The following is a 20,763-nucleotide window of genomic DNA, read 5'->3' as shown; positions in this document are numbered from 1 at the left end:
TTCCTGGCTTCAATTTTATTCAGCCAACAAAAGCTTACTAATTAAGGGATACCAAGAAGAAGAAGTAAAAATCTCCCTGTGAGGAACTCACAGACTAGAAGAAACAAACAGGTATAATGAGTGTGATATTGAAGAGAAGAACAGAGAAGGTGCTCAGGCAACAAGGAGAGATGGTGGGGGGTGGCGGGGGGTGAAGATGGTTTCTCAGAAAAGAAAGTACCCAACTTTGCCTAAAGGTGAGAGTTAATATTTTTGGAAGAGATGTGCCAAGGCATGGAGGCAGGAGAGGACGCCCAGTTACGTTTGTCTGGAGTTGGAGGAGGGTGACTGGAGATGAGGCTGAGCTGGAGATGCTGAACGAAGGAAGGGCTAGTATGTACCTCTGTAGGATATGGAGAGCCACCCACTCACTGCTCGCAGTCTGGGAAGAGGCAGGAAGGCATGGGGTCAGATTTCAGGGTCTCAGTCTTACTTCTTTCTAGTAGACTGTAGCCTACCTCAACTCTGAGATTGTCATCTTGTCTGACTCCCCAGTGCCTGGTACAGGGGCTGGCATGGACCAGGAACTCAATGAACGTTCAGAAGCATCCCAGACTACTAGCTCACCCTCCCGGCCCAGCACTTGGCAGGTATCCTAAACTGTGCTTTCAGCTGCAAGAGTAACGAAATGGAATTGCTGCATTTTTGGAATAACTTGGGGAAACAGATTTTCTCTTTTACAAAGAACTCTTCTCAAAACTACCCCTTCCTGGAAAGATGTTTTAAAAGAATAAATAACAAGAATTTTTTCTCACCCCACCCCCAGATCCTAAACATAAAGAAAACAGAGACATGGATAAAAAATAGAAGTATAAAAATAATTGACTTGGACTTGTGATGTCTCAGTTCTACAGTTCTCACCAGCTGCCAATGCTCTGTAACGACTTTAGGTCTGTGAGTATTTTTAATACCTTCTTGTAAGTATGAGGATCACCAAGGAAATAGTTAAATACAGTTGAGGGCAGTGGAATCTAGCTAACTTCATACGAGTTACTCCAAATACTTTTGTATCAGAGAATGAAAATCAACCAAAAAGTTATGGCTCAGAGAGACTGATCTTTCTAATGTATCTCTCTTCAGCCTTAAAAATGCATATGTGTGTTCTCATAATAAAATGTGGATCATACTGTTTATACATTTGTATCTTGCTTTTTTGGCTCGAAGTAATTTGAGAATTTTTTCCCCATTTAATTATTATGCCCCCATCTGTTACATATTTACATATTTAATAGCTGCACAGTATTTCCTTATATGAATACACCATAATTTATTTATCCTCTTCCCTGTTGTTGGACATTTAGGTTGTTCTGAGTTTTTGTTGCTGTTATGAAAAATAAAACCTCTGCACATAAATCACGTGGCTTCTCTCCAATTATTTCTTAAGGGGAGAATTGCTGGTCTGATCAAAGGGGAGGGGCATGTTTATGGCTTGTGATACATATTGTCGAGTTGACCAGCCCAGAAAAATCGCACAGATTTGCCTTCCCACAAATAACATGTTTCATATCTTTTTGAAATCCTAGCAACTTTCCACTAGCCAGTCAATTATTGCAGTGAACTTGGAGTCCAGTTCAGTTTTGCACTAATTTTAGTCATTTTAAAAACACTAACAGCTCTGATGCATTACAGAAGCTGAAAGTTCTTATTTTCAAAATTTAAATGAACCGATAAGAGCTCAGGAGTCCTGATAGCTCAGTGATTAAGAGCTTGGTTGCTAGCCAAAAGGTTGGCAGTTCGAATCCACCAGCAGCTCCTTGGAAACTCTATGGGGCAGTTTTACTCTGTACTATAGAGTCACTATGAGTCAGAATCGATTAGACTGCAGCTTTTTTCTGGTTTATAAGGGCTGAGGGAGAAATGTGACTAAATGTTCAAGGATCAAATTAGAAACGTCCAGGCGTTTTCCTGTAGGGGTCACTGTTACTACCTTTTTATGCCTGCAACAAAATATCAAACTGAGCCACACGTGTAAGAACGTATGCACGTTCATTTTTAATGCCGGAATCATCTACATTCCCTAAACTGTAAAATAAACAATATTAATAAGACCTTGCAGCTTAATAGCATCACAATTCAAAGTTCTTTATAAATGATATATGCAACTCTCTCCCCTTAATATGCTCCTCAGTTAGAAATTGATTAAAAGATAAGCTACTTTTTTACTCTTGTGAAACGCACTTAAGTTTGCTCTTAATAGAGGAAGCGTTAGCCAACGGCCTAACGCCACGAAGTGTTTACATGGCATAGGCTAACTCGAAGAGAAGGAAAAGAACATTCATTGCGGTGGACGACAGGATGCTCTCCCTCCACCTCCCCTTCTCTTTTCCTATGGTTCCCTTGCGTTCTGCCTCAAAATCTGCATAGAAGATAAAATGAGATGTTGTAATATGCACTCTGTCGTGTCATTTGAGTCGAAAGAAGTGCTTTTTTAATTTTTATTAATGCAGCTCAAACATGATCCCGATCTTGCAGGAGCCAGCCAAAAAGCCTGTGCGGACACACCTTTGCAAAGTAGCTGTCAGGGCTGGGGCAGGGAACAAGCCAGGTGCTTGCTGCTCAGAAAGTGTCAGCCCTTTCTATAAAGCAGGAGTCTTTTCCATCACCGCATGCAAAGTAGCCAGCGGTTTTCCATCCTCCCCACGCCAAGCCCCTTGTGTCTGGTGGGGGCGGGGGGGCCGGAAGGATATTCACTCTCAGCTCTTACATGTCTCTTATTTAACTGAAACCCGGCGGCGGTTGTTCTGTGAATGCAGAGCCACCGGGCGTAGGCCCCTCCTCACCTCCCAGACAGACAGCCGAGCTGAACTAAGGGCTTTGTCCAAGGCCAAGCCGGGCTCAGGAGTCCGGGAAGCGGAAGGAGCCGGTCAAGAAAAGTGGGGTGTGTGGTGGTGAGATTTAACCTCAACTTCAGGTCTAGGTAGAGACCTCGACCTCGCCCCTGGCCCATTTGCCCTGCGGCGGACTTTTGGCTCCTCTCCACTCCTTTTCCGTCGGCCGCGGCCGCCTCCACTGAGACTGGGGAGTTGGCGAAACTCAGTCACCTGTCGGAAGGTGGATTTGGGCAGGGAGAAGAGCCCGGCGGCCAGAGCGAGCTGGTTACAGCAACCTCGGCAGGCGGCCCTCTCTGCGCCGGGACGCAGCAGCCTGGGAGGAGGTGCTTGGAGACCCCAGGCCCCTGGCTTTGCACCTCTCAGCACTTTCGTCCCCAGGCGCTATTGGCTCCGGGTAGCCCGAGGGCCAACTCGGGCAGACGCCAGGGCTGCAGGTTCGAGACGCCCCGCCTCCTCCTGCCACTTAGAGCCGAAGCTCCAACAGGAACTTTTCCATTCGGTCTTAGTCTGCGGTCACTGCTGAGGTTTTCGGAACTTTGCAGGCAACGTCCAGTTAGGTCTTTTGCCTCCAACTAACGCTGCGCCCGCCGCCTTCCTGGGACACCCCAGGCCAGCAGATCCCACTCTCCCGCCAGCACTAAGGCCTCAACTTTTAACGCGCGGTCGGCGCCCCCTTCCTGGGCGTCCGGCTCCTGAGCCAAGCGGCGCGTGAGTCTTCCGGAGGCGGGCAAAGCTCCCAACCTCTTGGTTCGCCCTCCTCCCCCGAGCGAGTGAAAGGCGAGTGAGTGAGCCCGGATTCAGAGTGCACTCGAGCGTCACCAACGCTCGGGATTCGCCCCCGCCTCGCAGCCGAACCTCGAGGAGGGACTGAACCCCGGGGGTCCAGGTCTTTTACTCCGAAACTAAAGTTGCCCTGCGTCTTTCTCAAAACCCGGTTCCAGTCACGAATCGGCTGGGCGAGGGGCCGGACGAAGGATCCAGGCGCTCCTGGCCGCGTCGCCCCGTCGGGTGCTGAGCGCACCATGGCCAGTTGCTGTTGCCTGTCGGCGGAGGAGAAGGAGTCGCAGCGCATCAGCGCTGAGATCGAGCGGCAGCTTCGTCGTGACAAGAAGGACGCTCGCCGCGAGCTCAAGCTGTTGCTGCTTGGTGAGTGGCTGCGTGTCCCCGACCCCTGCGCCCGGGCAGTCCCCTCTCGGCCCTTCCCTTGCCGAGACCCCCGCAGCTCCTGGGGCCAAGAGGGCGCTGCGCCGCTTCCTCCTCCTCTCCAGGGATTCGCGGATGCCAGCACCTTGGGGGCTTCAGCGCCTCTCCTTTCACATCCTGCCGGGCAAGTTTCGAAGGCGCCCCTCCACCCCCAAGCACACACAACTTCTGCAGAACCCCAGCTTGGATTTTGGGGTGGTAGTGGAAGTCGCCTGATTCACACCTTGGGCTCAGTTCCAGCACCGTCCCCTAATCTCTCGGTCTTAAATGAAGTACTTTTGACTGGGTATCACTCTGCCGAACTGTGCTGACTTCTTAGAGACATCACACTCTGTGATGCCCTAGGTTTGTGTTGTTGTTGTGTGCCCCCAAGTCGATTTCAACTTATAGTGACCGCATGTGACAGAGTGGAGCTGCCCCAGCGGGACAGATCGCCACGTCTTTCTCCCGTGGAGCCACTGGGTGGGTTTGAACCGCCCGTCTTTCTTTTAGCAGCCAAATGCTTAACCAGTGTATCACCAGAGCTCCTTGATGCCATTGGTAGTGCCCCCATTTTACAGAGTTAAAAATGGAGGCATGGAAAAGAGGTGGACTTGCCCTGATGGAGAACAGGCAGGGCAGATACCAGGTCAGACGTGGGGGTGAAGCCCAGGCCGTTAACCACTCTCCTGACTCTGTGACCTCCTCACCCGACTCCCGAGGCTCCCTTTGGTGAAGTCCCTCTGTTTTCAGCTGACCCAAATCTCCATTGCCTGGCTTGACTCCTTCCTGTGGGTCAAACTCAGCTGCCCCAGCTGCGGTTGCTTCTTGTTAAGTAGGATTTTCTGGTCTCTGGGAAGAACTAGGTAGGACATCCACTTTAAAAAACATCTAACAGTTAAAGGTTTGCCCAATTTATACTATAGAGCAAGGATCCTACCTCCTCTACTTTCTAGAATCCTCTTCAATCCACTGACTTTTTGTGGGATATTTATCTTTTCCTTCCTCAGCATCAGGATGTCAGCTGTCAAAATCTTTCTACATAGCCCATAGGATTTTGACTTTTTTCTACCCCTTCCACCCCAGGACCCTCATTTTGTTTCTGCTCATCCCTGACTAGCTTGTCGTCTATCTCTATGACAACTATCGTGCTAGAAAGTTTCCAAACCACTTAGAGCTATCCAGAATCCCAAGGATAGACTTTAAAACCTCAGATTTCTTTTATTTATTTATGTTGCTTTAAGTGAAAGTCTACAAATCAAGTCAGTCTCTCATGCAAAAACTTACACCCACCTTGCTATGTACTCCTAGCTCCTCTCCCCCTAATGAAACAGCACACTCCTCCTCTCCACCCTGTGTTCCCCATGTCCATTCAACCAGCTCCTGTCGCCCTCTGCCTTTTCCTCTCATCTCCAGACAGTAGCTGCCCAGATCGTCTCATGAATCTTAAGCCAAGAAGCTCACTCCTCACCAGTATCATTTTCTGTTTTATAGTCCAGTCCAATCCCTGTTTGAAGAGTTGGCTTTGGGAATGGTTGCAGTCTTGGGCTAACAGAGGGTCTGGGGACCGTGACCTCTGGGGTCTCTCTAGTCTCGGTCAGACCGTTAAGTCTGGTCTTTTTACAAGAATTTGACGTTTGTATCCAGCTGTTTTCCTGCTTCATCAGGGATTCTCTGTTGTGTTCCCTGTCAGGGCAGTCATTGGTGGTAGCTGGGCACCATCTAGTTCTTCTGGTCTCAGGCTGATATAATCCCTGTAAAACCCAGATTTCTTTTAGTCTTTAAGGGACTGGCACATACTTCCATTTTTTCTTCTCAAGACAAAGGAAGAAGCAATGATTCAGATAGAAGTATGAGGCATCAGGGAAGTGCATATGTTGTTTTGTCTGAAGTCCTGCAGTTTGAGTGAAAAATTGACCTGAATCTCTATAATGGGTAGATTAAATGACAGGTGAAAATTTTACTTTGTAAATGGGAGTTAGGCCCCTGGGTGATGCAAATGCTTTGATGGCACAGTGAAAGAAAGATATGGCAATCTGCTTCCATAAAGATAACAGCCAAGAAAACCCTACTGAGCCGTTCTGCTCTGTAACCCGTAACACATGGGGTTGCCATGAGTTGGAATCAGTTTGACGCCAAAGGGTTTTTTTTTTTTTTGGCATGGAGCATGGAATGACCTGAAAAGCCACTAACTCTATCACAATAAAGCATGCTTTTGCAACAAAACCATTGGAAGGTGTTTCCAGAGTTCATTCAGTAGAGCTATTTGTGCTTAATAAAAAACATGGGTCAGTGTCCAGTGGGGAAAGATAAGAGCCGTTGTCTGGTTAGAACCAGTAATTGCAAGAATTCAGTGAGATGCATCTCATAGGAAGGAGATGGGAGAAATAAAGGAGACAACTAAATTTAGTAGAATGACTTCCTTATCAGTTCCTTGAATAAAAAAAAAAGGTAGGAGGAAAAAAAGTTCTGATAAGAACACTGACTAGTATTGTTTCTTGTAGGAAGGAAGCGTCTGAATAATAGCAAATAAATGGAAAAGTATAATCTTTTATTGATTTCAGTATTAAATGAAGCTTAGTGGAATGTTGGCTTTAATCCGGGTGTCTCCAGCAACTCCAATGGCTTTATTTTGGGTGCAGGCTTCACATTGGAACTCTCTGAAAGGAATTTGTATTTAACAGTATGCTGGTTTAGAGGTTAAAACACGTACATTCGTAGGCCTGAGTTCAAGCCCTTGGTCTGCCGTTTCCTAGCTGTAGACTAACTTTTCTGGGTTTCATCTGGTAGTAAGAGCTTAATAAATGTCAGCTATTTTTGCCAGTTTCAGCTGCTGGTGATGTGTCATTTTAGTTGATCAGTTCAGTTGTAGGTTGCGTGGCCAAAATCGAAAACTCATGGCGACCCCATGGGTGTCAGTGTAAAACTGTGCTCCATAAGGCTTTCAGTGGCTCCTTTTTTGGAATTAGTTCTCCAGGCCTTTCTTCCAAGGCACCTCTGGGTGGACTCGAACCTCCAACTCTTTGATTAGCAGCTGAGAGCGTTAACTGTTTGCACCACCCAGGGACTCCTTCAGTTGCATGGTGGTTTGTATACATTGCCCAGTTGTGCTTTAACAGAAATATCTTGCTTTTAGTTTCCCTTATTGTTTTCCGAGTCATAAACTGGGTTTTAAAGACTTTCGTTCTACTTACACTAAAGAGTTGAAAAATGTAGGTCCCAGAAAGTTTTATGGTGTTGGTTCTAAAAGATGCGGTTTAGAACTAACAATCACCTTCCCGATCTGGAAGTCTGTTAGAGAAAATGGCGCAGATATTGTGGGCTTCTGAGGAGAAGGTGACAAAATTTTCCTGCTCTGTGAAGAGGAAAGGGAGTGAAATGGGAAATATCTTCTCTTCTTCATGGCTTAGTTCATTCCAACAGACTCCAAGTGCCAGGCACAGTGCTCAGTGCTGGTGGTCTTTCCAATGGCTGTGTTGGAGGAGGCTTGTTCCCACATAACTGTCATTAGGAAGATGGTCATAAAAGCTTAATACAGATTAAGAGGCGATAGGGGCAGAGTGTGAAGGTGATTGCTCTAGGAAGACTGGATGAAGGAGGGATCATCTGAATAAGGCCTAAAATGGGGAGAGGAGGACCCTGGTGATCGTCCCCAGGCGGGAGCTTGTACAGGACATGCATAACTTCTCCCCACCTACCCAGGGAAATTGCTGAGGACAGTAAGCAGGTGCTCTCAGGGCCTGGGGTAAATATGAAAAGCCCTTGGGTACAACATCTCCTTGAGTTTTAGCGTTTTATCTTGACCATTTTTGTGAATATTGTTTCTAAAATAGATATTAATATTAAAATATTTATTTATGGCATATTTTAGAAAAGGGTCCCTGGGTGGTGCAAATGGTTAGGCTCTTGACTACTAGCTGAAAGGTTGATGATTCGAACCCCTAGAGGTGCCTTGGAAGACAGGACTGGTGATCTGCTTCCAGGAGGCCACAGCCTTGAAAATCCTGTGGAGCAGTTTTCTTCTGACACACACGGGGTCGCCATGAGTTGGAATCGATTCGATGGCGACTAACAAAAACATATTTTAGGAAAGGGGATGATGTGGCTTACCAGTGGCTTCATGTCCGCCCTGCCTGGTAGGGGTCCCCACCGAAAGCTACAACAAACCAACTTCACCAGCTATATGGTCGTCCTTGGGGGCCTCCACAAGAGACAAATGCATGTTCCCACTTTTTTTCCTGCTTTTAAATGAATAGAGAATCTTTTCAAAGAATGGACTTTTACCCTTTGTAAAATAGCTTTAAGGCATAATTTACATACAATAAAAATCACCTGTTTTAAGTGTGCAATTTGATGCGTTTTGACAAACAGGAATTGTTGTGTCTCCACTACCACAATCATGATAGAGATGAATCCCATCACCCCAAAAAGTTCCCTGTGCCCCTTTACAGTCAGTCTCATCCCCCAAACAGTTATTTAAACTTTTTATTTGGAAATAATTTCAAACATATAGAACTTTTGCAGGAGACCCTGGGTGGCGCAAATGGTTAAGCGCTTAACTGTCAGCTGAAGGGTTGGTGGGTCAAACCCATCTGGAGGCACCTGGGAAGGCAGGCCTGGCGATCTGCTTCTGAAAGGTCACATAGCCTTTGAAAGCCCTATGGGGCAATTCTCCTCTGCACACATGGGGTCTCCATGAGTCAGAATCAAATCAAAGGCAAATAACAACTACCACCACCACAGAACATTTGCAAGAGTAAGAATAGTCCAAAAAACACAGGCGTATCCTTTTCCCAGTCCACCTATTATTAACATTTTACCCCGTTTTCTTTCTCATTTCTGTGCTTTCTTCAGTTTCTCTGAAATGTTCGAGGGTAAATTATATATCCTCATCATCTTTCCCCTTAAATACTTGAGTCTGTTTTTCCTAGAGTAGGAATAATCTCTTAAATAACCACAGTCCACTTAGGAAACTTCAGTCATTTTAATCTTCTTAAAAAATGCATTGAGTTAAAATATATACAACAAAACATTTGCCGTTTTAACCATTGTAAGTGTACAATTCAGTGACATTAATTACGTTCGTCATGTTGTGCTGCCATCACCACTATCCATTTCCCAAGGTTTTTCATCACCCCAAACAGAAACTCAGTACCCCCTAAGCAGTGACTCCCATTCTTCCTCCCCTCAGCCCCTGGTAACCACTAGTAAATGTTTGTCTCCGTGCAAATGTAGGTTAGTAAATCTAATCTTGGTATGATGTTTTTGTCCAATCTATTGTCTGTATCCCAGTTTTGCAAATTGACCCGGTAATGTCCTGAGTGGCATTTCCTCCACCTCCAGTACAGGGTCCAGGATAGGATGAGGCATTGCGTGTAGTTCTCATTCTTTTTTAGTTTCCTTTAACCTGGCACATTCCATAGGCTTTATGCCTTTTTATATTGGATTTTTGAAAAATACTGTTCCTACCCCCATTCTCATAGAAGGTTCTTCGTTTTGGTGGTGTCTGACGAATAATTACAGAGATTCCAACTATGTGTTCTTGATGGGAACACTGAATGGTGATAATGGGTCCTTCCCAGGGGATCACATCTGGAGGCACACAACGTCCATCTGTCCCACATTGGTGATGTGATTGGATCACTTGGTGAAGATGTTATCTGTTTTATCCCCTATGTAATCTTTTTGTTCCATGCAACCAATAAGTCATTTGTGGGGAGACACTTTTTAAGTCCATGCAAACATCCTGCTCCTCCTCCAAAATTCCCTCTAGATTTAGCATCCATTGATGATTCTTGCCTGGTCCAATCTATAACATGATGGCTGCAAAATGAGGGTTCTCCTGCTCTAGCATTGTCTCCACATTTACCAGTTGGCACTCAGCAATCTATTGTTAGAACCTTCCTTTCTCCACTATGTATGCATGTATGTCTTAGTCATCTAGAGCTGCCATAACAGAAATACCACAAGTGGATGGCTTTAACAGAGAGAAATTTATTTTCTCACACTCTAGTAGGTTACAGTCCAAATTCAGGGTGTTGGCTCCAGGGGAAGGCTTTCTCTCTCTGTCGGATGTGGGGGAAGGTCCTTGTCCTCAATCTTCCCCTGGTCAAGGAGCTTCTCAGGTGCAGGGACCCCAGGTCCAAAGGACACGCTCTGCTCCTAGTGCTGCTTTCTTGGTGGTATGAGATCCCCAGCTCTCTGTTGGCTTCTCTTTCCTTTCATCTCTTTTGAGATAAAAGGTGATTCAGGCCTCACACCCCAGAGAGACTCCCTTTACCTTGCATCAGGGAGGTGACCTGAGTAAGGGTGGTGTTACAATCCCACCCTAATCCTCTCAACATAAAATTACAATCACAAAATGGAGAACAACTACACAATACTGGGAATCATGGCCTAACTAAGTTGATACACACATTTTTGGGGGAACATAAGTCAGCCCATGACAGTATGTATGTGTGTTCATATTTATTATCCATATGGACTCATGAATTTCTGGATTTTTTTCTCCCAGTGGTTTTCATTTTGTTATTGTAGTTAATCATTTTGGTGCTCAAATTGTCCCCAAGCTGTGCAGTGGGCACCCCTTTAAGCTGGCTCCTGAGTCACTGTGACATGCCCGCATCTTTTTTTGAGTACTTCTTTACTTTCTGACATACCAAGATGTTCCAGGTGCATCTTGTACTCATCCTGCCCCAGCTCTACAATCAGCCATTTCTCTCAGGGGCCCTTGTTCTTTTCAGTGGAAAATTGTACCTTTTCTTTCAAGATGCATAAAGCTACTTGAAACAAAGATATCAAGTCCACTCATTCAAATCAATCATAGTACCTACGCACCTGAAGAACAAAATCTCCAGTGCATGTAGTTGGAAGGTGAAAGTTTTGAGGCTTTAAAAAATCATAAGCTGTAAGCAGATATAGAGGGAAAAATCTAACAGTGAGCTTGGGCAGAGAGCAATGTAAAAATACGTCTTAACCCTAAAAGGGCTGTTTTCTTTAAAAATGCTTTTGAGTCTGTATCACTGTTTGCTTCCTCTTCTCCCATGGTATCTGAACCACAAAAGAAAATGTTTTATTGTAAGAAATCCCATGTGTGGGGCTGCAGAGAGGGAGGCAGCAAGATCGGAGAAGACAGGGTTTTTCAGTGAACCAGTGAAGCAAAGCTGCTGTTAATAAACGCCAACCAGTAACTAGCTGCCTTCCAGTGGGTTCCTACTCATGGCGACCCCACATGTGTCAGAGTAGAACTGTGCTCCGTAGGGCTTCAATGGGTGATCGCCAGGCCTCAGAAGTAGGATGCCAAGTCACCTCTGGGTAGACTCAAACCATTAGCCTTTTGGTTAGCAGTGAGCATGTTAACTGTTTGCACCACTCAGGGACTCTATTACTAAACATAGAGGTTGAAATTCAAGCAAAAAGAGGACTTCAGTGGAAGGGTCTCCGGTGGTGCAAATAGTTAAGTGCTGGACTACTAACTGAAAGGTTGGCAGTTTAAACACACCCAGAGGTGCCTCAGAAGACAGGTCTGGTGATCTGCTTACAAAAGGTCACAGCCTTGAAAACCCAATGGAGCAGCTCTACCCTGCACACATGGGGTCACCATGAGTCAGAATTGACTCGATGGAACTAACAAGAACAACAATGGAAGGGACTAACAAGGGCATCTCATGGAATTAGAAGAACTGAATCAAAAGACTGGGAAAAAGCAAGAGCCAGGGCACTTCTGGGGCCTTCAGCCGCTGGCATTTGTCCATCTTCTCCAGCACACAGCCATCAGCATGACTTGGCTCCATTCCCTTCCAAGCTGGAGAGCTCTCTGAGCAATTCTCAGATCCCTGTGAGAGAATAAAGCCTAGTGTAGTTCCAGGGTGTTCTCCAGATCAGTTAGCTCTGACCGTGGGGACATTGCAGACATGGCTGTCACCGGAGTGCAGGGACCCCTGGTGAGCTGAGCAGCCACTGCTGCAGACACCACAGTGTCAGAGGAAGCTGGGGTCCTAGCAGAAACCTAGGGACTCGAAAGGTGGAAGGGACCACAAGAACCTCTGCACAGACTCTAATTTTCAATTATGAGCAGTTAGCTTCTGATGACAGCTAAATTAATAGGTCAGTATATTGGTCCAGGTCCTTGGTTGCAGACCATTTAAGAAGAAGAATTTATTGGAGGGGGAAGCAGGAAACTCTCAGAAGTGATGGAAATTGGAGAGCAGGCTCAGCAAAAGGGCGGGATGCAAGAGTCTTAACACAGTGCATGCTGGTACTGGAACACGCTGCCGAGGACACTGCTAGGGGATTCTGACAGTTACCTTGTACACTGCAGCCTTGCAGATCATCTCTGACATTTCCTCCATCTTTGTGTCACTTTTCAAAATCTCAGGCCATCTCTTTGGCTGAACCTGGGTCACTTGCCTGTGCCCAAGTGCCATGGAGCAAGGAGAGAGGCAACAAGCATGGCATGGTGGTTAGGAGCATGTTCTCTAAGGCCAGGCTGCCAGTGTTTAAAATCTTGACTCCTCAGCTGGTATCCTTGTAGGTGCCTTAGTTTTCTCATCTGCTAAATGGGGCTAACAGCCGTGTGGGGTGAGTACTATTATGATACTTAAACGAGTCATTGTTTTTAAGTTGTTTAGAATAGTACAGAGCTTGTAGTGCTATTTATTTTTTTTTATTGTGCTTTAAGTGAAAGTTTACAATTGAAGTCAGTTTCTCATACAGAAACTTATACACACATTGTTATGTGACCCTAGATGCTCTCCCTACAATGTGACAGCACACTCCTTCTCTCCACCCTGTATTTCCCGTGTCTATTCAACCAGCTCCTGTGCCCCTCTGCCTTCTCATCTCGCCTCCAGACAGAAGCTGCCCACATAGCCTCATGAGTCTACTTGAGCTAAGAAGCACACTCGTCACCAGTATCATTTTATGTCTTATATTCTAGTCTAATCTTTGTCTGAAGAGTGGGCTCCCGGAATGGTTTTAGTTTTGGGCTAACAGACAGTCCAGGAGCCACGACCTCTGGAGTCCCTCCAGTCTCAGACCATTAAGTCTGGTCTTTTACTGGAATTTGAGTTCTGCATCCCACTTTTCTCCTGCTCCATCAGGGACTCTCTGTCTTGTTCCCTATCAGGGAAGTCATTGGTGGTAGCCGGGCGCCATCCAGTTCTTCCGGTCTCAGGCCGATAGAGTCTCCGGTTTATTTTGCCCGTTCTTTCTCTTGGGCTTATATTTTCCTTGTGTCTTTGCTGTTCTTCATTCTTCTTTACTCCAGGTGAGTTGAGACCAATTAATGCATCTCAAATAGGTGCTCGCTAGCTTTTAAGGTGCCAGACGCCACTTACCAGTGTGGGATGCAGAACATTTTCTTAATTAATTTTGTTATGCCAGTTGACCTAGATGTCCCCTGAAACCATGGGCCCCAGACCCCTGCCCCTGCTACTCTATCCCTCGAAGTGTTTGGTTGTATTCAGGAAACTTCTTTGCTTTTGGATTAGTCCAGTTGGGCTGACTTCCCCTGTATTATGTGTTTTCATCCCTTCACCTAAAATAATTCTTGTCTACTATCTAATCAGTGAATACCCCTCTTCCTCTCCCCACTCTCGTAACCATCAAAGAACGTTTTCTTCTGTGTTTAAACCTTTTCTTGAGTTCTTATAATAGTGGTCTTGTACAACAGTTGTCCTTTTGCCACTGACTAACTTCACTCATCATAATGCCTTCCAGATTCCTCTATGTTATGAGATGTTTCATGGACTCATTGTTCTTTATCATTGCGTAGTATTCCATTGTGTCAATATACCATAATTTGTTTATCCATTCATCCATTGATGGGCACCTTGGTTGCTTCCATCCTTTTGCTATTGTAAACAGTGCTGCAGCGAACACGTGTGAACATATATCTATTCGTGTGAGGGCTCTTATTTCTCTAGGATATATTCCAAGGACTGGGATTGCTGGATCGTATGGTAGTTCTATTTCTAGCTTTCTAAGGAAGCACCAAATCGATTTCCAAAGTGGTTGTACCATTTTACTATCCCACCAGCAGTGTATAGGTGTTCTGTTCTCTCCACAACCTCTCCAACATTTATTATTTTATGTTTTTTTGATTAATGCCAGCCTTGTTGGAGTGAGATGGTATCTCATTGTAGTTTTGGTTTGCCTTTCTCTAATGGCTAATGATGGTGAGCATTTCCTCATGTATCTGTTAACCACCTAAATGTCTTCTTTGGCGAAGTGCCTGTTAATATTCTTTGCCTATTTTTTAATTGGGTTATTTGTCTTTTTGTTGTTGAGGTTTTGCAGTATCTTGTAGATTTTAGAGATTAGACGCTCATCAGATTTGTCACAGCGAAAAAAATTTTTTTTTTCCCAGCCTGTAGGTTGTCTTTTTACTCTTTTGGTGAAGTCTTTTGATGAGCATAAGTGTTTGATTTTTAGGAACTCCCATTTATCTAGTTTCTCTTCTGGTGTTTGTGCATTGTTAGTAATGTTTTATGTACTGTTTATGCCATGTAGGGCTCCAAGCATCATCTCTATTTTTTCTTCCATGATCTTTATCATTTTAGATTTTATATGAAGGTCTTTGATCCATTTTGAGTTAGTTTTTGTGCATGGTGTGAGGTATGGGTGTTGTTTCATTTTTTTTGCAGACGAATATCCGGTTATGCCAGCACAATTTGTTAAAGAGACTGTGTTTTCCCCCATTTAATGGACTTTGGGCCATTGTTAAATATCAGCTGCTCAGAAGTGGATGAATTTATGTCTAGATTCTCAATTCTGTCCCATTGGTCTATGTATCTGTTGTTGTACCAGTCCCAGGCTGTTTTGACTTTTGTGGTGGTATAATAGGTTCTAAAATCAGGTAGTATGGAGCCTCCCACTTTGTTCTTCTTTTTCAGTAATGCTTTACTTGTCTGGGGCCTCTTCCCTTTCCGTATGAAGTTGGTGATTTGTTTCTCCATCTCATTAAAAAATGCCATTGGAATTTGGATCGCGATTGCATTGTGTTTGTAGATCACTTTGGGTAGAATAGACATTTTCACAATGTTGAGGCTTCCCATCCATGAGCAAGGTATGTTTTTCCATTTATGCAGGTCTCTTGCAGTAGTGTCTTGTGGTTTTCTTTGTATAGGTCTTTTATGTCTCCGGTTAGATTTATTCCTAAGTATTTTATCTTCTTGGGGGCTATTGTAAATGGTATTGATTTAGTAATTTCTTCTTCAAAGTTCTCTTTGTTGGTGTAGAGGAATCCAACGGATTTTTGTATGTTTATCTTCTATCCTCATACTTTGCTGAACTCTTCTATTAGTTCCAGTAGTTATCTTGTGGATCCTTTAGGGTTTTCTGTGTATAAGATCATATTATCTGCAAATAGAGATACTTTTACTTCTTCCTTACCAATTTGGATGCCCTTTGTTTCTTTTTCTAGCCTAATTGCTTTGGCTAGGATCTCCAACACAATGTTGAATAAGAATAAAGGGCATCCTTGTCTGGTTCCCGTTCTCAAGGGGAATGCTTTCAGACTCTCTCCATTTAGGGTGATGTTGGCTGTTGACTTTGTATAAATGCCCTTTATTATGTTGAGGAATTTTCCTTCTATTCCTATTTTGCTGAGAGTTTTTATCATGAATGGGTGTTGGACTTTGTCAAATGCCTTTTCAGCATCAATTGATAAGATCATTTGGTACTTTTCTTGTGTTTTATTTATGTGATGGATTACTCTGATTGTTTTTCTAATATTGAACCATTCCTGCATACCTGGTATGAATCCTACTTGCTCATGGTGAGTTATTTTTTTGATTTGTTGTTGAAGTCTATTGGCTAGAATTTTGTTGAGAATTTTTGCATCTAAGTTCATGAGGGTTATTGGTCTGTAATTTTCTTTTTTTTGTAGTGTCTTTTCCTGGTTTTGGTATCAGGGTTATGCTGGCATCATAGAATAAGTTTGGGAGTATTCCATCCTTTTCTGTGCCCTGAAATACCTTTAGTAGTAGTGGTGTTAACTCTCCTCTGAAAGTTTGGTAGAATTCTCCAGTGAAGCCATCAGGGCCAGGGCTTTTTGTTGTTGTTGTTGGGAGTTTCTAATTACCTTTTCAATCTCTTCTTTTGTTATAGGTTCATTTAGTTGTTGTACCTCTGTTTGTGTTAGATTAGGCAGGTAGTGTGTGTCTATAAATTTGTCCATTTCCTCTAGGTTTTCAAATTTGTTAGAGTACAATTTTTCATAGTATTCTGTTATGATTTTTTTATTTCATTTGGGCCTGTTGTGATATCACCCATCTCATTTCTTATTTGGGTTACTTGCTTCCTCTCCTGTTTTTGTTTGTCAGTTTGGCCAATGGTTTATCAATTTTATTGATCTTTTCAAAGAACCAGCTTTTGGTCTTGTTAACGCTTTCGATTGTTTTTCTATTCTCTATTTCATTTAGTTCTGCTCTTATTTTTATTATTTGCTTTCTTCTGGTGCCTGAGGGCTTCTTTTGCTCTTTTGTTTCTATATGTTGGAGTTCTTGTGTTAATTTCTTGATTTTGGCCCTTCTTTTTGGATGTGTGCATTTATTACTATAAATTGACCTCTGAGCACTGCTTTTGCTGTGTGCCAAAGGTTCTGGCAGAATATGTTTTCATTCTCACTTGCTTCTATGAATTTCTTTATTCTGTCCTTAATTTCTCCTGTAACCCAGTAGTTTTTGAGCAAGGTGTTGTTCAGCTTCCACGTGTTTAATTTTTTTCCTTGCTCTTTCTCTTATTGATTTATGCTTTTATTATGTCTTTATGGTTGGAAAAGATGGTTTGTAATATTTCAATGTTTTGGATTCTGTTAAGGCTTGCTTTACAGCCTAGTACGTGGTCTATTCTGGACAGTGTTCCATGTGCGTTGGAAAAGAAAGTATACTTGGCTGCTGTTGGGTAAGTGTTCTGTATATGTCTATGAGGTCAAATTGGTTGATTGTGGCATTGAGATCTCCCAAGTTTTTATTGAACTTCTTTCTGTATGTTCTGTTGTTCACCAAAAATGGTGTGTTAAAGTCTCCTACTATTATTGTGGAGCTAGCTGTCTCTCTCTCTTTCCAATGCTGTTAGAATTTGTTTTATGTATTTTGGACCCCTGTTGTTGGGTGCATAAATATTTAATATGGTTATATTCTCCTGGTATATTGTCCCTTTTATCATTATATAGTGTCCTTCCTTATCCTTTGTGGTGAATTTTACTTTAAAATGTATTTTGTCAGAGATTAATATTGCTACTCCTGCTCTTTTTTGATTGTTGTTTGCTTGATACAAATTTTTCCATCTTTCGAGTTGTAATTTGTTTGTGTCTTTAAGTCTAGGGTGTGTCTCTTGTGGGCGGCATATCCTGGTTTTTTATGCATTCTGCAACTCTCTGTCTCTTTATTGGTGCATTTAGTCTGTTTACATTCAGTGTAATTATTTATAGGTATGAATTTAGTGCTGTCATTTTGATGTCTTTTTGTCTTTTATGTGTTGTTGACAGTTTCTTTGTCCCACTTAATTTTCTGTGCTGAGTCTTTTTTTTTTTTTTTTTGTATATTATCTTAGTGCTATTTATTTTAAATGGCTGTTAAGTAAAAATCTGCCAGCCATAGTCTTCCACCCTAGGGGAAAGGTGGAGGGGCTGCCTCCTGCCTTTCTTGGAATTCCTCCCCAAAAGATGAGTGCTCAGATGCTGGGCAGTGCCAAATGATAAAGCTCTACAACAAAAATGTGAGACTTCACATAGACGAATAAAGAAGTATAGCCTTTTCTAAATGGACTGGAAAATGCAAAATCAAAGAAAAATCTCAGTATAAGCTTTTAGAGAACGAGGCTTGAAATGAAAAGGAAGCAAAAGCAGAAGTTGTCTTTAAATATGAAGACATTTAATTGCTGTGGTTAATTTCTTGAATTTTTTTTTTTAAATCATACTTTTATAGGGTCATGACCATTTCATTTCATGTATCTTTTCATCCCAGGAAACTCCCATAGCCATCCACTGTGATTTTCTCTAAAACATTTCACAAATCTGTGGACTTCTGCATTCCCACAGCTGTCATCCCAGGCTTGGCCTCATTGCTCACCTGTGTTTCAGCAAAGTTCTCCTAATTTCCCACTGTCCACATTTGACCCTCTTTGATCCATTCTCTAAAGAGCATCCAGAGTGATCTTTTTAAAATCTTGCATCAGATCATAATTGGCAATCTTAGGCTTCCGGGCATAGAACAGACGGATCTCTTTGGTACCTTCTGTCCCCTCAGAGGGTGCGTCTTAGACTTAAAGAGTCCATTATAGAGTGGGTCCTGGTGAAGGAGACTGAGTGATGTTCTTGGAACAGTGGAACAAAAAGGAAACCAACAACAGAGAATGGTGAGAAGTAATAAGATTTAGAAAGCTGAGAGTTAAAGCCAGGAAAAATCTGATTACTTCATGACCCAGTTCCTTTTAGTGGGATCTATTTTTCTTTTGGGCAGTGGTGGTTCAGTGGTAAAAGTCCTGCCTTCCACATGGGAGATGCTGGTTCGATTCCCGGCCAATGCATCTCCTGCACAGTCACCACCTCTCCGTGGAGGCATGTATGTTGCTGTGCTGCTGAACACTTTTCAGCAGAGTTTCCAGACTAGGAGGAAAGGCCTGGAGATCTGCTTCTGAAAATCAGCCAGTGAAAACCCCATGGATCATAATGGTTTGATCCTTAATCTATCTTGGGGATGGTGCAAGACCAGGCAGGGTTTAGTTCCATTGTGCGTGAGGTCGTCATGAGTTGAGGTGACCCTAGGGCAGGTAATAACAGCAGCAACATTTTTTTTCTCAAGAAGTCTATGCTCCCAGGAACATGTAAATATCAGAAGTAAACATGTGTGAGTCTGTAGCCCTTCCCCTACCTACCTTTCCCCACCTCCAAAAACTAGTTCCTGTTATGCTGCCAACCCCCTGTCTGGGCTCAGGACATCTGTCTGCCATTCTGAGGTCACTGATTAGAAGGAACATGTACTTCTTAGGAGAAGTTACGGATAGGAGCGTCAACAACATGGGAACTCTCCTGATGTTCTTCTCAAAGAGCAGGACCTGACACGTGGCCGTAATTTGAAATCCTAAGATGAGCAGTGGGTTTAGGCTCTGGACACCTGAGTTTGTTTTTTTAGTGGTGGGAAGCTCTGAGTACTGGGTATGTGACCATGAGCAACATGCTCCTTCTTGGCCTTCTGATCCTCACCTGTAAAATGAAAGGTTTGGAGCAAGTGACCTCTGGGATCATTCCATTCCTAGCATTGGATGTTTTATACCAGTGGTCCCCAAATGTGGTCATGGGACCACCATCAGCAGCATCAGCACCACCTGGGAACTTGTTATAAATGCAGCTTCTCAGTCTCCATGATCACCCTCTGAATAAAATTCTGGGAGTGAAGCTAGCAATCTGCATATGAGTAAGCCCTCCATGTGATCCTGATGTATAGTCAAGTTTGAAAACCTGTTTTTTAGTGTTGTACTGGAGCTCTGGAGCTGACCCCTTGTGACTGCCATCTAGGTGCCAAGGCCAACCTTCCAGAAGATATCTAGGAGGCCTCTAGGACTGACCTGCCTAGAGGATGCTCTGTTTCTTGAAGGTGAACCAATCTCGCCCTCATCAGCTTGGTGAAGAGTCTTCAGAGTCTGAGGTGGGTAGTTTGTAGAGGCTTTTCAGCATTTGTTTCAGGGTGCCAGGCTGGTGGGCGAGGAGGAAAAGCAAGCACATATTTAGCTTTTACCTTGGCAAGCATCATTGCACAAAGCAACAGGTAAACATCTTTGCACAGGCAGTTTAATGTGCTATTCAAAAAGCTGTGCTCCTGCAAATTGCAATGGCTTTATGGCCAATAACCATTTAAGAGTTCCCTTCTGTCATGGACTTAGTGGTGCGGAGAAAGATTATTCTAGTAACAGCTACCACAAATCAGTCTTCTGTTTGAAAATTCACCTTCCGTGGAGCATTGGCTAGTATTTTCATCCAAAGAGTAATATTCCTGGCTGTCAAGTACTTTAATTTGAATTAAGTGACTTTCTGACAAGTTCTTATGTTTTGTACTTTTTTTTTTTAATGAATGAGAGGAAAAGAGAAGATTTATTACTGTTTTGCCTAGAAAACATCTTCTGTATTGTTGGCCATTTTTCAGTAATCTAAAAATGGGTTATCCATGCTATAGCTATCTTGGACCTGCCATGATTAACACTGTCCTTGTTTTGAGTAACTCATCTCCCAAATTTTTGATTCTGTTGTACGGTTACTGTGTAATTGAGAAATACAAGTTAATTATGTTGCTAACCAATATCAAACAAATCAAGTGATAAATCATCTGCAGAATCATCATGTTATCCACATAGTGGCTTAAGTCACAGTAGTCTAAGTTAGTGCCACTAAAAAGGTAGTTGTGTACCAGTATCAGTCCATGCTTGACAAGTGCAGAAATTGAGAATAAGCATTGAGAAACATCTATAGCAATCTATGACGGTGGTATCCAAAGCTATTTTTATAGCATTTTATAAATGTATCAGTCTGTAACTTAATGGGAAATTACAAAACAGGGCCCTTACCACTGAGAGTTTGAGAAACACAAGTATAAACTCTTCATTTTATGGATGAAGTGGGGAGGGTCCAGAGGGATGAAGTGAATTGGCAGGTGTCAAGGAGCTAGGTGGTCAGTGGCTAATTGGCAGTAGAACCAAGGCTAGGAGTCCAGTC

At 43.4% G+C, this 20,763-nt stretch overlaps 1 protein-coding gene across 2 annotated transcripts in view; it reads left to right on the top strand.

Moving 5' to 3' along the window:
• The first annotated feature begins 2,778 nt into the window (after positions 1-2,778).
• Positions 2,779-20,763, top strand: part of GNA14 (G protein subunit alpha 14) — a 217,099-nt gene continuing 199,114 nt past the window's right edge. The window contains exon 1 of one of the 2 annotated variants that reach the window (XM_049897023.1): positions 2,779-4,016. In XM_049897023.1, the coding sequence (XP_049752980.1) occupies positions 3,893-4,016 (124 nt within the window). In that variant the 5' untranslated portion in view covers positions 2,779-3,892. Of the gene's footprint in view, positions 4,017-16,428; positions 19,703-20,763 lie in introns of those variants that run through there. The other variant, XM_049897024.1, reaches the window with a different exon arrangement.

Source organism: Elephas maximus, chromosome 9 (genome assembly GCF_024166365.1).
Source record: "Elephas maximus indicus isolate mEleMax1 chromosome 9, mEleMax1 primary haplotype, whole genome shotgun sequence".
NCBI classification, from domain to species: domain Eukaryota; kingdom Metazoa; phylum Chordata; class Mammalia; order Proboscidea; family Elephantidae; genus Elephas; species Elephas maximus.
The sequence above is the reverse complement of the archived record's forward strand: the minus strand, read 5'-3'. Positions and strand labels throughout refer to the sequence as shown.